The sequence below is a fragment of the Alexandromys fortis genome, unplaced genomic scaffold (assembly GCF_014885135.2).
Source record: "Alexandromys fortis isolate MF-2015 unplaced genomic scaffold, M_Fortis_MF-2015_v1.1 scaffold_140, whole genome shotgun sequence".
NCBI lineage: Eukaryota > Metazoa > Chordata > Mammalia > Rodentia > Cricetidae > Alexandromys > Alexandromys fortis.
The window spans coordinates 4,615,767-4,632,818 of NW_026068048.1; the positions used below are offsets into that span (position 1 = coordinate 4,615,767).

At 48.0% G+C, this 17,052-nt stretch overlaps 1 protein-coding gene and 1 non-coding gene across 2 annotated transcripts in view; both read right to left on the reverse strand.

Annotated features, from left to right (window-relative positions):
- Nucleotides 1–1,206: 1,206 nt before the first annotated feature.
- Nucleotides 1,207–1,280, reverse strand: Trnat-agu (transfer RNA threonine (anticodon AGU)). Its single transcript has one exon. It is a non-coding gene; the product is annotated as a tRNA-Thr (tRNA).
- A 1,429-nt stretch (nucleotides 1,281–2,709) lies between these two features.
- Nucleotides 2,710–17,052, reverse strand: part of Wdr88 (WD repeat domain 88) — a 31,540-nt gene continuing 17,197 nt past the window's right edge. Inside the window, exons 8-12 of the mRNA XM_050119076.1 lie at nucleotides 12,633–12,820; nucleotides 10,816–10,898; nucleotides 8,751–8,819; nucleotides 4,745–4,837; nucleotides 2,710–2,941 (exon numbers count right to left, since the gene is read on the reverse strand). Of these exons, the coding sequence (XP_049975033.1) occupies nucleotides 2,798–2,941; nucleotides 4,745–4,837; nucleotides 8,751–8,819; nucleotides 10,816–10,898; nucleotides 12,633–12,820 (577 nt within the window). The 3' untranslated portion in view covers nucleotides 2,710–2,797. The remainder of the gene's footprint in view (nucleotides 2,942–4,744; nucleotides 4,838–8,750; nucleotides 8,820–10,815; nucleotides 10,899–12,632; nucleotides 12,821–17,052) is intronic.

Consider the following 17,052-nt stretch of genomic DNA (forward strand, 5'->3'; position numbering starts at 1 on the left):
TTTCATAGGCTGCCTGTCTAAGCAAAGGCCCATGCGCTTTTGTTATGTGTGGGTTAACGCAATTACTTTGTCGCTTTTTAACTTAAGACATTTTTTTCCTATTAATTTATTTGTTGTGGGGGGTACACATGAGCTGCAGCATGCGTGTGGACTCACAGACCAGAAGACAATTTTCAGGGGTCAGGTCTCGCCTTTCACCCCGTTAGACCCAGAGATTGAACTCGGGGAATCAGGGTGAGCAGCAAAGCATCTTTACCCACTGAGCCATCTCACCAGACCAGTCCTTAAGACGGTTTAAAATGATTTATGGGGTTGTAACCTCAATTGTCAAAGAAAGAGTATCCGCGTTGGAATAGCACCAGGTCACACTTGCATTTTCTAAAGTTCGCTGGGCCTATCATGCTGGGTTTGTTTGGACTTAACTGTATCCCCCGTGAACATTCTTTAAGCTTCAAACTCTCCCCAACCTCCAAATCTCTGGTCGCAAAGGCTCTCAAAGAAGTTCCATGTGGGGCTGGAGAGATGGCTCAGTGGTTAAGAGCGGTGCCTGCTCTTCCAAAGGTCCTGAGTTCAATTCCCGGCAACCACATGGTGGCTCACAACCATCTGTAATGAGGTCTGGTGACCTCTTCTGACCTGCAGACATATACACAGACAGAATATTTAAAAAAAAAAAAAAAAAAAAAAAAGAAGTTCCATGTGCCTGTGGCATCCTGGTATTTGGCAATCACAGCCCTGGCCTTAGGGTCAGGCCCCACACTAAGGACCTAGAGACATTCGGGACCATCCTCCACCACCCGTAGTTGTTTTGTTGTTGTTTTGTTTTGTTTTGATGTGTTCTGCAGATGCAGATCGACTGGTCGGATCTGATGCGACAAGGGCCACTTTGGGGACTCACTTGGTCTCATCAAACTGTCCTTAGTAAGCAGAGCTCTGGTACCCACTATACGGCTGCAGGAAGAGGAAACCAGCATTCTTTGCAAGGTTGAGAAGCCAAAAGACTGCGGAGGATCGCCACCCCTGTGGGAGCACTCCGTGGACAGCTATCTGGCGACCTCCTCAAGAGGGAGGGGCTAGCAGGAACACAACAACGTCTTCAGCTAAAAGTCTTTCCAGGCTCTCTTTCACTGACAGAGAAGCGGTCCCGTGAGAAGTCTTGCAAAACTGAAAGGTGAGACACAAAAGTAGAGCGAACAAGCTCTGTCAAGGCACCGCTGGGATTCGAACCCAGGATCTCCTGTTTACTAGACAGGCGCTTTAACCAACTAAGCCACGGCGCCACCCGCACGAGCACTGCGAGAAACCAGTTCCCATTTCTAGTGACCTCACGAGCTTCGCGCATGCGTACGCATTCCTGGGCTGGCAGTGGCGCGCATGTGCCTTGGGGGGTTCCTCGGTTGTTTTTTTTTTTTTTTTTTTTTTTCCATCTAAAGGAACTGGGAAAATTGTAATTAGCTTCACGGAGCGAGCAGGAAGGGGCGAGCCTAGTTTCCGGGTCGGTCACAGTAGCATCCCTTTTTGTGCTCTATCTTCCGCGGATCGTTTCCTGGGAATCTCAACGGAGCCCGCAACTGCCCCAGAGACACCCCAGGACGGGCTGCTTAGTTCCTTGGATGTCAAGTGAGCTGCGGCCATCCTTGTCAGCCCAGGCCCATAACTTCTGGACCGCTTCTCCTGATACAGGATCCTGAACTGACTCCGGGCGACTCGGAGTCCCCACACGATGTGTGTGGGAGTTTCAGTTGTATGGCCAAGTCAAGGCCCTCCCCATGCATGCTTCAAGGTCACTCTGGGGTCTCCATGCCAGGCTTACCTTCGGCAACAAAGCCAAGCACTGCTGATGCATCCTTCTGGCCTTACAGCAGTAGGAGGTTCGTTCGCTGAACTGATCTATGCAAAAGTGAATACAATGTGCCCAGAAACGCTTGGCTAGCGTTGTTTGCAATAACCTAGGTGCACATCGTTGGGGATGGTGTGGGTGCGAGCGTTCTAATCAACTCCAGGCTAACGTGATGAATACACTCATCGTGGTTTTCATGATGAAAGCGACCTCAAAACTATCTGGAGGTGGGCTGGAGAGAGAGCTCAGTGCCCAGGAGGACCCAGGTTCAATTCCCAGAACCCACAAGGTAGCTCACAGCCATCTTTTCCAGGGAATCTACCCCGTCTTTTGGGCTCTGTGGGCACTGAATACATATGGGGCACATACATACGTACAGGCAAAACACCCATACACACAAGGAGAGAAGCTACTTACTACCTGAGAAGTCCCACTGACCCCTTGACACCATTACACAGGCAACCAAGCCCCCAGTTCTTGAACCTGGAAGGGAGAAACCATACCCAAACCAAAACAATCACAGTGCCTTGCCATCCTCGTCCACAGAGCGGGCCCCACACATCACAGCCAACTGACATGTTCGAGACGTGCACACGCCAGTCCTAGGGCCACGTTATGGGGCGGCTCCCGACTCTAGAATATTAGCCCATAAGGTGTTCCAAGAATGAGATGTCTGGACAGTGGGATTCCGAGCTCGGAAGTAGCCAACTGCTTCTCCGCTTTCCCCACACGCTTGTTTTCCAAAGGAATCTAGATTTATTCTATATTCAAACCGAAGTGCTCACTGTTCAAGGGTTCTGGGGTGGGGCGGGGTCAAAGAGGCAGCACCATGCTGAGAAGTCTAGTGAGGGCCTGGCCCCTGCCTCAGTTTGATAGGTCCACTCAGCTGGGAGGGGGACTCGGGTCCCCACAGAATGCCACAAACTTCTTAGCCGGTGCTTTGCGCACGCGCAGCCATCAGCTCTCCTTATTCTCCTCCAGTGATGACGACGAAGAAAACTGCCCTAAGTTCTCGTTTCTGCGGCAGAAGGGACACCGGCTGTGTAGCTTAGAAGAGGTGTCACTTTCAAAGGCGGGGAAAATCTGGTCACACGTTTTGCACTGCAGCGGGACATTTTCCAGAAAACAGAAACGTTGCGCAGGTCAGAGCAGAGGAAGCTGTGAAGGCAGAGTCTCGCATCCCACCACCCAGCTAGCCTGGGCTGAGCCAAGGCAAGGCCTGCCGTTTCCGGAGTCTCTCACCCCACAAACTACCCGGGCGCAGGCTGGGAGCAGAAGACCAGACATAGGTTTCTGCCCAGCCTTTCCTCTAAAGCTGGGAGGGCCGCGAGGGCTGGCCCTCACACAGCCGCATGCTTTGGAAGAGGAAGACAGGGTTGTGTCCAGTGCTCCCTGGCCAAAGTGGTCCAGAGAGGAACTGTGGGACCCAAGAGAGTGGCCTGACTCCTTGTTATGCCAGAGATGCTGACTTGCAGAACAGAGTTAGGAGGAAGCAAGGCAACCGCGGAAGGATTTGTTTTTGCTTGTTTTTCCGACAGGAGGAAATAAACCCAGGGCCTTGTGTGTGTTAGGCCACTGAGCTACGTTCCCAGCCCCACCCCCACCGTGTGTGTGTGTGTGTGTGTGTGTGTGTGTGTGTGTGTTTATGTTTGATTTTGAGATGGGGCCTCAATATATATCTCAAACAGGCCTTAAACATAAATCCTCCTGCCTCAGCCTTCTAAAGAGCTAGTGTTATAGGTACATCCCACCTGGCTAGCATTAGAGATTTCCAAACTAAATAGGGCTTTGATCTATTTGTTTGTTTGAAAAGGGCATCGGGTCCCCAAGAACTGAACCCACCACGTGGGTGACAGAATCGAATCCGGGTCTTCTGTAGGAGCAGCAGGTGCTCTGAGTCCCTAGGTCATCTCTCTACGCCCTGTTTATTGTTTAGTTCATTTGGAGACAATGCCTCACTAAGTCTCATAGGCTGACCTCCAACAACTAGTGATCTTCCTGCCTCAAACTCCTAAGCATGGGGCTTACAAGAGGCAGCCACCTCACAGAGCTCCAGACAAGGATTTCAACCAACTGAAGTGGGAGCTGAGGCTTCTCCTCCACAGATTCTCTTTCTGGCCAAAACACTGCCCTGCAGGTACAGATGCTCACCTGTCTCATTTGCTACCCACCATCATCAAGCCAGCGATTGAGGCAGGGACTCTTAGCCTACATCAGAGGACTCTCAGGGGACCCCAGCATTCCAATACATGCACACACACACCTTACACACAGAAAAACCAGGGACCACACTTTCAATAGTAGAGTTCAGGAGACTGAAGCAAAGGATCTCTGTAAGTTCAAGGTCAGCCTGGTCTATATTGCAGGGTTGCAGTGAGATATCTCAAAACAATGATGATGATGATGATGATGATGATGATGATGATGATGATGGAGTTTCATTTCAATGGTAGAGTGCTCACTTAGCCCATGCCATGAAAGGCTCTGGTCTCTAACCCTAGCCCAATAAATAAGCAAACAAATCACAAGCTGTGTGTACACTTATAACCCAGTATTTAGAAGAGTAAGGGAAGAGAATCAAGAGTTCCAGGCTAGCCTAGGATATATATCAAGCATGTGTCTCAGAAAACCAAATGAATATAAGTAAATAACCGCCCCAACACACACCCCTTCCCTCCCGTGTTACTTTTTCTGAAAGGTACTGCTTACCACGTAGGCAGGTATTTCCCTTGGGTCTGTACTCCTGTCTCACCTTTGGAGATTTAAGCACCCGCGAGGCTGGGATTCCACTGTTTGTCTATGGTTGTGTCGCCAGGGGCCCAGGAAATGTTTGCTCAGGGAAGAAACTGAATTGGTGAAGGTTAACAGATGACTTCAATGGCCTTAATTTTACCTGATACCAACCTGCTGGACATTGCAACCCATAGTCCTTCTGTTCTCAGTGACCAAAGGGATTGTGTCAATCTCTTCAATATTCCACAGTCTCAAGGAGCTATCCTAGAACAAGTCAAACAGCAGGCCAGGGGTCACAAAAAACAAACAAGCAAACAGACAAGCAAGCAAAAACACTATGGAGGCTGTGGGTATAGCTCAGTCTTCAGTGGCACATGAAAGAGCTGTGATAGCCCGTGTAATCCCAGCCGTGGGAAGCCGAGGCAGGAGGATCAGGAGTTCAGGGCCAGCCTGGGCTACACTAGGACCTGTGGTGCAGCCATGCAATGGGATAGCATTCCGTGTTCAGAATAAAGGAGCTGTCAATCCCCCGCCCCCGCAAAAGACATAGAGATGGAAAATGCAAAAACACATTTTGTTGAGTGAAAGAAGCCAGTCTGAAGAGGCTACATACAAGCTGCAAATTTCATCTCTCCAGCATTCTAGGAAAACAATTATATAGATTGAGTATGAAAACAAGTTCCTGGAGGAAAACAAAGCAAAAACCGCCACACCTTCCACTAAGCCTGCTGCAAGGCTCCTTAACAGATTAGAGCTCAAAGGACGCAGAGAGGCTGGAATATTGCAAGTCCAAAGCCAGAGTGTCACAAGCCGGCTCTTCTAGCATCTTTAACATTCCCTCCCGACCCACCTCTGCTGTCATCTAAGGTCGCTGTGACCGTGAAGTAAGTCCTTTGGGATGTACAGACAGACCCCTCACTTCTGTGGCCCAAAAGGCTAAGATAGTACCTGAGGCCTGGAGACGAGCCGTCCCTGGGTATCTGTGACCTTCCACCCCTTTATATGGACTTGACTTTGTTCTGTTCTTATGAAAACTGTTGCCATGGTAGAGCATAGAATGTGTGCTGGCCTGAATCTGTGCTCCTGTGCCGCGGTCACTCATGTTTGACTTCAGAATAAACGATCTTGATGGGAGTTTGAGATGAGAGTTACATTTGAGTGTGTGTTGTGCATGTTGTGTGTAATGTGCATAGTGTGTGTTCTGTGTGATATGTGTGCTGTGTTATAGTGTGTGTTCTGAGGGATATGTGTGCTGTGTTATAGTGTGTGTTCTGTGTGATATGTGTGCTGTGTTATAGTGTGTGTTCTGTGTGATATGTGTGCTGTGTTGTAGCATGTGTTCTGTGTGTTGTATGTGATGTGTGATGTGTGCGTGTTGTGCTGTATATTGTGTGTGTTGTGTATAGTCTGAGTTGTGTAGTGTGTGTTCTGTGTGATGTATGATACATGTGATAAGTGTGTGTGATATGTATTCTTTGTGATGTGTGATATGTATGTGTTGTTGTGTGGTATGTGTCCTGTGTTGTGTGTGATGTGTAGTATGTGCGTGTTGTGGGCATTGTTTGTTGTGTATTGTATTGTGTGTAGGATGTGTAGTATGTGTTCTGTGTGATGTGTGATATGTATGTACGGTATGTGTTCTGTGTGTTGTGTGTGCTGTGTGTTGTGTGTGTGGTATGTTTTATGCTGTATTTGTTGTTTGGTGTGTGTGCATGTGTGTGACAAGAGACAGTAAAGAAGAAACAGCGCTGACAGGGATTCTGGGGCTGAAGGGGCTGAGAGAGCAGAGCATGAGGGGTTTTCAGGCAGTAAAACCCTACAGTTAGTTCTGTAGGCTGCTGTAACGAAGGCATGTATTTGACTAATCTCAGAGAAGGTACAGAATAACAACAACAACAAAAACCCAAGGTGATACACACTAACCCCAGCACCCAGGAGGCTGAGGCAGGAGACTTACAAGCTTCTGGCCAGTCTGGCTGAGTGCTAAGCAAGCCTGAGGTGGGGAGAACTAACATTGTGAGCTTCTGACTTTTTTTTCTAACAAAAATAAATCCAGGGCTGGAGAGATGGCTCAGTGGCTAAGAGCACATGCTGTTCTTGCAGAGGACCTGAGTTCTATTCCCAGTGCCCACATCAGGCAGCTCGCAACTGCCTGTAACTCCAGCTCCACATAACTTGATTTCCCCCATAAATAATAAATAAAATAAAATTCCAGAAAGAAATGCAATTTTCAAGATTCACTTTCTTGAACTGCCATCCTTTGGAATTATAAGGTACTGAATTTATATTAGTACATTGTGTCCATTTATTTATTTATTAGCTTTTCTTTTTTTTTGAGACAGGATTTCTCTGTAGCTTTGGAGCCTGTCCTGGAACTCCCTCTGTGGACCAGGCTGACCTCGAACTCACAGAGATCCACCTGCCTCTGGCTCCTGAGTGCTGGGATCAAAGGCGTGGGCCAGCACTTCCAGCTTCAAATTGGACTTTTCTAACTCATCTGCACATTCAACACACAGCACAGATGTACATTTTGACAAATTCTATTCACTCTGTTAACTTTTTAATCAAAGCAAATGAAAAGTTGAATGGGGGCCGCCACTTTGACATCCCAGAGCTGGAGTTACAGACATAGCACCTTGCTTTTATGTGGGTTCCGGGATCCGGACCTGGACCCTCACACTTGGCAGATTTATGCTTTGTGGACTGAGCCATCTCTCTAGTTCCTTGATGAATTTTTGCTCTGGAAATGGAAGGTGACATCTTCCTTAAACATGTGTCTATAAGCTGGCTATCATTTTTGCCCTTTGAAATGATGCTAAATGTTAGCTTGTCAGAAATTTGTGTTTTTAAGGTATGGGACAAGAGCATCTGTAACTTTATAATATATTGATGGTGAGAATGGAAAATGAGCAGTACATCTGAGCATGGCAACACACGCCTGTAATCCCAGCACTCGGGAGGCAGAGGTCGGAGGAGCAGGAGTTCTAGGTCATCCCAGGCTACATAGGAAGTTTGAGACCCAGTGGCACATATGAGAGTCTGTCTTTAAAAAGCAGAGCAGACAAAATGAATAATAACACCAATTTATATACTGTTTACCCCCAAACTAGTGCTTGTTTTTTGAAACAAGGTCTCCCTGTGCAGCCCAGGATGGTCTGAATCTCTCCATTTCACCTGGGTCTCCCAGGATCTGGGATTACAGATATGTCCCACTGTGTCCCACTGTGTCCCCACTGTGCCCCACTGTGCCCCACTGTGCCTAGCCTTTTGACACAAAAGAAGTTATTAGTTTTGATAAATCCTATTTTCTATCTTTAATTGTTTCCTTGCTTTAAATATTTTTAGTTATTCTTACATAAACATGTGTGTGCTTGTGACTTTATACGCATCGTGTGCCTGCAGAAGAAGCCTATGGGGGGCACCAGGTGCCCAGGAAATGGAATTACAGATGGCTGTGAGCTGCCATGTAGTGCTGGGAATTGAACTCAGGACCTCCGGAAGAGCAGCCAATGCTTTTAACCACTGAGCCTTCTCTCCAAGTGTATGTTTCCCTGTGCTCCTGAACTCACTGCAAACTCAGAGTCATGCAGTTTCTGGCCAACATTTCCTTTATTTTGTACAGTGGTCCCTCAGTGTCCATGAGGAATTGTTCCCAGACCTCCCACAATGAAGGATACCAACAACAATGAACGACAGAAAATGCTCCAGTCCCCTGCACAAACGGTGTCATAGTTGCATGCAATTTACATCCACACTCCTGTATTCTTTACGTCATCTCTAAGTTGCATATAATGCATGAGAGGCTGCAAGTGGATGTTAGACTATTGTTTAGGAAACAAGGTCTGTGTGTGTCGGGTATAGATAAGAGTTATGTTGTGTGTGTGTGCATGTGTGTGCACGCGTGTGTGTCAGGTATAGATACAGTTATGTGTGTGCGCGCGCGTGTGTGTGTGTGGGTGGGGTCAGGCAGTGGTGGTGCATACCTTTACTCCCAGCCCTCAGGATTTGTTTTAAGACAGGATCTCTCTACTAGCCCAGGCTGTCCTTTGAACTCACAGAAATCTGCCAGTCTCTACCTCCCGAGTGGAGGATTAAAGATGTGCACCGCTATGCCCTATCTCAAGTCCCAACAAACATAATCAACATTTTAAGTCTGCCAAAGCTTGCTCGCTTTTACCTTTGAAGCGGAGAGGATCCATTTCTTGTTGTTGCTAACGGCAACATCCGTCACCCAGTTCTCATGGCCCTGAACAAAAAAAAAAATAGTTTAACAAAGATCTAGGAGAAATGCTTTATAAAAACGACAGAAACAAAAAGTCAGCAAGCCTTTGCTTATCATAACTTGGTTCCATCAACAATGAAGGCGGAATACAAGCCATGAAGATGGGGCCTACGTGCCTCTATCAGGTTACCGTAAACGTGTTTTGTTTGTTTGTTTTTTAAATCATACCACAGGGCTCAGAAGAAGAAGGAAATAAAAGACTATATTCTCCTCTGTCCCAGGTCTTTGCTTGCCCGTGTTGCTCGAGAAAGTGTCTCTTGAAGGCTCTACCGTGTAGGATCATCCACAGCTACTTAAGCAAATGAGGGGCTGTGTTCCTCAGGTCAAAGTAAAACCTGAGTCGAGCAGCTGGTGGTGGCGGCGGTGGCACACCTTTGATCCTAGCACTTGGGAGGCAGAAGCAGGTGGATCTCTGTGAGTTGGAGACCAGTCTGGTCGATTTACAGAGTGAGCTTCAGGACAGCCAGGGCAACACAGAAAAACCCTGTCTGGAAAAAACATCATCATCATCCTAATAATAATAAATAAAACCAGAGGAGACGGGTGCCACCGCTTTGTGATGTCTGGCTCTCCCTCAGCATCTTTCTGTCTCTGTGAGGCAGCAGAGTAGCGTAAGAAGAAAAGGAGCAGGAGAGGTTGGGTTGCCGTGCTCAGCAAAAGAGCAAGGGAGCTGACTTAGTGGGTAGAGGGCTTACCGCACAAGCTGGGGGATCCAAGTTCAATTCCTGCAACTTATGTAAAAGTAGGAGGAGAGAGCTCACCCAACATATCTCTCCTTGGACCTCCGCGTGTGCACTGTGCCATGGGTGTGGCTTCACACACTCCACAGGTGCCCGCGATGATGAAATTGATAAGGGTGGGAGGATAGAAGGCAGAGAAGAGAGGCTGGAACAATCCAAGGGGGGACAATGGCGTTTTAAACCCAGTAGGGCTAGTACTCAGCATGGAGCTGTTTGTTTGCAAACATGGAAACTCCCTTTGTCCTGGCATTCTGGAGACCTTGGCTTAGACGGCCTAGCCTCGGGTGTATGGGGTAGGGGTGTGATGAACATGGGCTACTCAAGACGTACAGACATAGGGTCCCTGGAGACATGGAGGCTGAAAATCAAAGATGACTGGGTGACGGTATCAAGGGTAAGGACTCCAGCACTAGATTCTTGCTGGGTTGGAGAACACCCCGCTTACTGTGGAGAACACTGGATGCAGAAGACCACTGGATGCAGAAGAAGACCCCTGGCTGTGGCAAGTCCCCGTGGTGGCCTCTGAGTCTACACAGGGTCTCTGGTTATTCCCTACCCATCCAGTGTCTTTCCCCCAGATCTCTCTATTGCCATCCTGATCTCAAATCATGAGCTTCCTCTATGTAGCCTGCCCCTCACCCACTGCGGGTTAGTCCCTACGTCCCTTTCTGTCACATGGCTCGATTATTTCTCTCTCCCCCCTCATCACCGTTGGTGCTTAATGTGCTGATGTCTTTGTCCTTCCTCACAAAGGTGTCAGGACACTGGGGAAGTGTCTAGGTCTGTCCCATTGCCTTAGACTCTGTATCAGGCCACACTACCAGGAGTGACAGACCACACCCATAATCCCAGCACCAGGGAGGCTGAGACAGATCATAAGTTTGAGGTTAACCTGGGCTACATAGCAAGATCCTACCCCTTCCCCCCTTCTTTCCCCCACCAAAAAAAGAAAGTTGGACCTGAGCAGTGGTGGCACAGGCCTTTAATCCCCACACTGGAGACAGAGACAGGCGGATGTCTGAGTTCAAGGACAGCCTGGTCAACAAAGTGAGTTGCAGAACAGGCTCCAAAGCTACAGAGAAACCCTGTCTCAAAAATAGAAAAAAGGAAGGAAGGAAAGAAGGAAGGAAGGAAAGAAGGAAGGAAAGAAGAAAGGAAAAGGAAGGAAAGAAGAAAGGGAGAAAGAGAACCAGATTCACCATGTTGTGGAGGCAAGGTACCTTCAGTGACAGCTTCCGGTAACCATCTCCTACATCCCAAATAGCCACAGTATTGTCAAATCCACCAGAAATGAGAAAAGAGCCTGCAATACAAAAGGAGGGAGTGGGAACAGAGTTGTCTTCCTCCATGCTGTGGTAAGGCTAAAGCAGGCCCTGGTTGCACTGCCATGGCTCATGCTGAAAACATTGGGGCCCTTTCTTGGCGCTACTCGGTGATGCCCAGTCAGCTATAGCCCTTCCTTTGTCACTCAGGGCAGTCAGCCAACCCCTGAGAATCAGCCAGCCACTGAGCGCCCCTGCTCCTAGGAGCCGTGCAGGCTTAAGTTTCTGTCAGTGTGTGCTCATGTTAGGTATGGTGGTGAATGCTTACAGTTCCAGTACTTTGAGTTGGAATGTGGGGGTCTGAGGCCAACCTGGGCTGCAGAACAGGCCTTCCTTTGTTTCGTTAATTATTACGTGTGTGTGTGTGCGTGTGTGTGTGTGTGTGTGTGTGTGTACACATGTTCACACAGTACCAAAAGACGATTTTTGAGACTCCTTCTCTCTCTCTCTCTCTCATCATATGGGGGCCCAGGGATTGAACTCAGGTAATCAGACCTGGCCATAAGTGACTTTACCCATGAAGCCATCTCAAATACCCCTAGACCTTATTTTAAAAACAAACCAAAATCCAAGGGGAAAAGCTAAACAGCTGCTTCCCTCAAAGGGCCCTGGCTGCACCTTCATTACTGAAGACGGCTTCTTGTCATTGTTCCCCTTCACCCCCATGTCACTTCACCCGGCAGCAACACCTCAACTTCCTGTAAAGAAAGAGCCCCCTCTTGCTCTCAGTACTTCTGGTTTACAGGGTACTAACCCCCACCCCTAACTCTGGAGGCAGACCCGTCTCCCAATTCTGGCCAATCAGAGCCTGTCATCCACTGCTATGTGATTGGCTCAGAGATGGGTGTGTCCCAAGCTGAGCCAATGCAAGCCTTCCCTGAGACTTGGTGTTGACATCATCCGGCAGAAAAGCGCTTTTTGAGGAATGCCCGTGGCCAGAACCAGTGTAGCTTGGAAGCCCGCGAGGCCCTCCTTTCCTCCCGAAGGGGAGAGCGGAATAAGGGAGAAGCAGAAGGGGCCGGAGGAAGAAGACTGGTGTGCGAGACCGGGGTAGGAAGCATCCTTCCCATAGAGGATATTCCGTACACAGGATTAAAAGCTGACGGAATCGCAGACATTGGCAAGTGTTTCCTTTAAGGCAATAGCTCTTGTTATTTATAATACACCTGGAGGAGCTTATTAAAATACAGAATCTTGCAGCCCCTCCCCAAAGACTGGAACTCTGTTCGTCTGGTTTGAGAGTCAGCAAGTAAATTATTTAAAGACCAACCACACTTCGAGAAGCACCACTTTAAGGCAATCTGTATAATAGTTTATATATACTCAAAACATTAAAGGTTTCTTTGGTGGTTTTAGCCACTTTGAGCTGGGGTTCATGCCACTAGGAAGCATGTGTCCATGAATTCCTCCCCTGGCTTGGGGTGCTTGGGGAGGGATGAGGGGAGCACCACCCTTCCTGATAGAATCCTGGGAAGTCACCTCTTCTTTTCTGCACCCAGGAAAGTGACTCTGAAGGAGCCAGCTGAGTCTCCTCTTCCAGCGTGTGTGTGGTAAAGGAGGGTGAATCTGGCTTCACTGTGCCTCACATTTCCGTTCCAACCCTCAGGCTGCAACATGCAAGGAAGTAGGGAGGAGAAGGCAAGAAAGCGAAGGGGAGAGAAGAGGGAGAGGCGGACGGGGTTGGACGGGGTTCCCAGTGCATGCTGGTCACTTACTGTCTCTGGCAATGCAGCAGGAACTCACGCAGCCTTCGTGGCCCTTCATCAGAGTCACGCAGGCACCACGGTTTCGAAACTCCCCCGTGTGGATGTTCCATATTTTTATGTTTTTATCCCAGGAGCTGGTGCACAGGAAGTGGCCACTGAAGGTGAAGCAGCAGTCTGAGATGGTATTGGTGTGTGCCCTGAAACAAAGGTGGGGTGCATGCTAGCGTGCCATGCCAGGAGACCCAAGAACACTCCTGATGAGACCCTGGGTGGAGAGCGGAATGTCACCCCCCCCAAAAAAAAAAACTCTTGAAAACAGCAGGAGATAAATGAAATTCTGCAGAAGGGCACTTGCAATGACCAGTTCCTCATCAAAACCCTGGAGGAGCTGGGGAGCTGACCCCAGTGGTTAGGAGTGCTGGCTGTACTTCCAAAAGACGTGGGTTCAATTCTTAGTACCCACATGGTGGTGCAAAACTCCTTTCCAGAGACCCTCCTATCCCCCCCCATAGGTGCCAAGCACCTAGTGCACACATAAAATAATTGAAAAAAATATTGCTGGGGGCTGGAGAGATGGCTCAGAGGTTAAGAGCACTGGCTGCTCTTCCAAAGGTCCTGAGTTCAATTCCCAGCAACCACATGGTGGCTCACAACCATCTGTAATGAGATCTGGCACCCTCCTCTGGTGTGTGGGCTTACATGGAGGCAGAATGTTGTATACATAATAAATAAATAAATCTTTAAAAAAAATATTGCTGGGTGGTGGTGGCGTGTGCCTTTAATCCCAGCAATTGGAAAGCAGAGGTAGGCGGATCTCTGTGAGTTCGAGGCCAGCCTGGTCTACAAAGCTAGTTACAGGTCACCCAGGGCTACAGAGAAACCCTGTCTTGATGAACCAAATTTAAAAAAGAAGAAGAAATCCTGGAGCAAGAAGAAAGTGACCCAACAGTTTATTGCAGAAAAGCACCGTCAGCACAGTGTGATGCCCCATACCCGCAATCCCAGTCTCCAAGAGGCAGAGGCAGGAGCCAGTGACGCTGCAACATTGAAGCCAGACTGGTCTGTGAGCTCGAAGTCAGCATGGGACAACACAGTGAGACCAGACTTTTAAAAAGGGTGTGTTGGGGGGGGGGATCCAAGAAAACACCCAGCCAAGTATACTTCAGAAGTGAAAGATACATCGAGGCTTTGTCAGATGAAAATTCTTCCCATATGGTCTCACTGTGTAGCTCTGACTGTCTTGGGATTTGCTGTGTAGACCAGAGTTGCCTTGAAGATCCTCCTACCTCTGCCTCCTGAGTGCTGGGATGAAAGATGGGAGCCACCTAGCCCCCCACGATAGAAGGTCTTAAGAATTTATTGCTCTCAAAACAGTGGTGGGCCAGCAAGATACTCGTGAGCAGAGGCTATGGCTCAGCCTCTGAAGGCGCTGGTGGCCATGGTGGAGGCCATGGCTCAGCCTCTGAAGGCGCAGCCATGAATGGAGGCCGTGGCTCAGCCTCTGAAGGTGCAGCCAAACTCCAACAGCCCATGACCTGAGTTTGGTTCCCAGGACTCACATGGAGGAAGGAGAGAACCAACTTCTACATTTTTATCCTCACTATGACATGAGTGTAGCACAGGAACACACAACTCTGTGTGTGTGTGTGTGTCTTCCTATTTCCTTTCTCTCTCCCTCTCTCCTCTCTCTCTCTCTCTCATGCACTAAGATAAATAATTGTTTTTTTAAATGTTTTTTGTGTTTTAAATGGCTCAAGAGAAGCCGATTGGTGGTGGTGGATCTCTGAGTTCAAGGCCAGCCTGCTCTACAGAGTGAGTTCCAGGACATTCTGCTACACAGAGAAACACTGTTAAAAAAAAAAAAAACGGTAAAAATAAAAAGCTCAAGAGTCTTTTTCTTTCCTTTTTCTTTTTTTAATGATGTATACAGTGTTCTGCCTGTATGTCTGCTTGCAAGCCAGAAGAGGACACCAGATCTCGTTACAGATGGTTGTGAGCCACCATATGGTTGCTGGGAATCAAACTCCTGGTCCCCTGGAAGAGCAAGCAGCCAGTGCTCTAAACCTGGGTCATCTCTCCAGCCCCTAAAAAGTTGTTTTCTAAGTAGAAAGGACTAATGAACAAAGAGAACTTAGAACATTAGACAAGAAGCTAGACACAGAAGAAGTGACACGCAAATCCAGATTTCCCTTGCCTTGAATGTTCTAGTGACAGTTGATGGCTGCTCACAACTGTCTGTAACTCCAATTCCAGGGGTCCAGCGCCCTCTTATGGCCTCTATAGGCACCACACACTTGGGGTGCACAGAGAGAAGTGCAAATCAAACATCCACTCACATAAAATAGTAAGTAAAATTTTTAAAAAATTAAAAGAGCTAAACATAGCATAGTACTGCCATTTGACCCACCATTCCCACTGTTAGCTCTCTTCCAGCAGAGCTGAAGACAGGGGCTCAAACAGATGCATAAAAAACTAATGCCCATAGCAAGATACCTGAGAGGCGTTTCTGTGAGGACCCAGAGCTGATAGGGCTGATTGGACAAAAGGCTATAACTGTGTGACACACCACAGCTCTCAGTGCCACCAGGACCAATGAAGAGGTGTCCAGAGATGGGAAGGATAGAGGCGTGAGGTGGTTTGTTTGTTCTGTTTTGTTTTCAATTAATTTGGGGGGATTTTCTTTTAATGGAGGATACAGAAGGGGGAAGGCAGATATGGAGGGACTAGAAGGTGAGTGGGATTCCAGTGCATGATGTGAAATTCCCATGAATAAAGAATTATGATATATTTTTATATATTTATATATATAAAGCAAGTAACCATCAACAAACCAATAAACAAATGGTATATATTAATATCAATATGTATGTGTATGTATGCATATTCATATATATAATGGAGTAATATGCAGTTAGCAAGAAATGAAGGGATGAACCTTGAAGACCTCAAGTGAAAGGAGTCAGTTACTTGAGGACAGATATGATTTCATTTATATAAATATCTGAACTAGGCAAATTCATAGAGGCAGAAAGTGGACTAAGGGCTCCCAGGGGCTTCAGGGAGCGGGAAGTCATTGCTTAACGGATACAGTTTCCCTTTGGTGTGGCGAAACATTCTGGAAATGGATAGTGAAGGTTGCAAAACACTGCGAATGTAATTCATCCACTGCCCTGTGCACCAAAAGAATGGTCAAAATTGATGTTGCATGCATTTCAACATAAATAATGAAAACGCCATCTCCCCCCAACTGCTTGGTTAATTTTTGTTTTTTGTTACATTTATTATTTAGTGTGTGTGTGTGTGTGTGTGTATGAGGGTGTGCATGTGTAACCCAATGAGTGTTGCTGATCAGAGCTCAACTTACAGGACTCGGTCTTCTCTTTCTACTTGTGGGTCCTAGGGATCGAACGCAAATCACTGGTGTTGGCAGCAAGCCCCTCCAGCAGCTGAACCATTTCACTGACCCCTAAATGGATGGGTGGTATAGCGTGACAGACAGGTAAGGAGCGGGTGGGGTAGTAACTGCTGGGGAAGGAAACTGAACGCCAACAAGACCAGAGACGTGGTTCCTCACCATACCGCTCTTCCCTTGTGCCTTCCGACGTGCTGTGTTCTGTCTCACGTTCTCATACATTTATACATTTTTAAAAAAAATAAAATAAAATAAAAATAAGAAGCCACGTGCTCTTGTCAAAAGTTGCTAGGAATTTAGCTACGTCAACAGCAACACGTGAAATGAAGCATAGTCTCTTGCATGACCCCAGGGGCCTCACCCTGAAGAGCAAACCCCAGCGCTGAGATTCTGAGACCCTCGCTCACCTCTTATTTTGCCTGCTAAAAGCTGCACTTCCAGGCCTGCATTTAACCTGGCTTTAAACTGGTGACAGGTGTGTGTGTGTGTGTACACGGTCTGCGATCTTGACACCAGCGCCCGCTACAGAGGGCTCCCCTACTAGACAGCGACCACCAGAAAGGGTCACCCGGATCCAGGTCTTTCCAGTTTAGAGCCGAGTCTCACTGTGGAGTCTAGACTGGCCTTGAATTTTCAGTCCTCAGCCTCCCGGTCTCTAGTGATGGAATCAGAGGTAGTGCCCGACTGAACTCCACTGAGTGAGTGGTTGTTTGGAGACAGTGTTTTCACTGTGTAGCTCTGGCTGTCAGGATGTAGTCCAGGCTAAACTCTCAAACTGCCTCTGCACCCTCGGCGCTGCCATTAGAGACGTGCATCACCGCTCCTGGCCCGAGCTTCGTATTTTCATGGAGACCCTGGGCATGTTTACTAGTAAGAGTTCACACAGGAACAAATGCATCTGAGACCCTGCCTGGCTCAGCCCCTAAGCTACAGTGATGGCTTCTCTCTGGTCTCCTGGGACCCCTCTCCCCCATCTTGGGACCACCCTGAAGATGTCTCTATTGGGACACTGGCTTA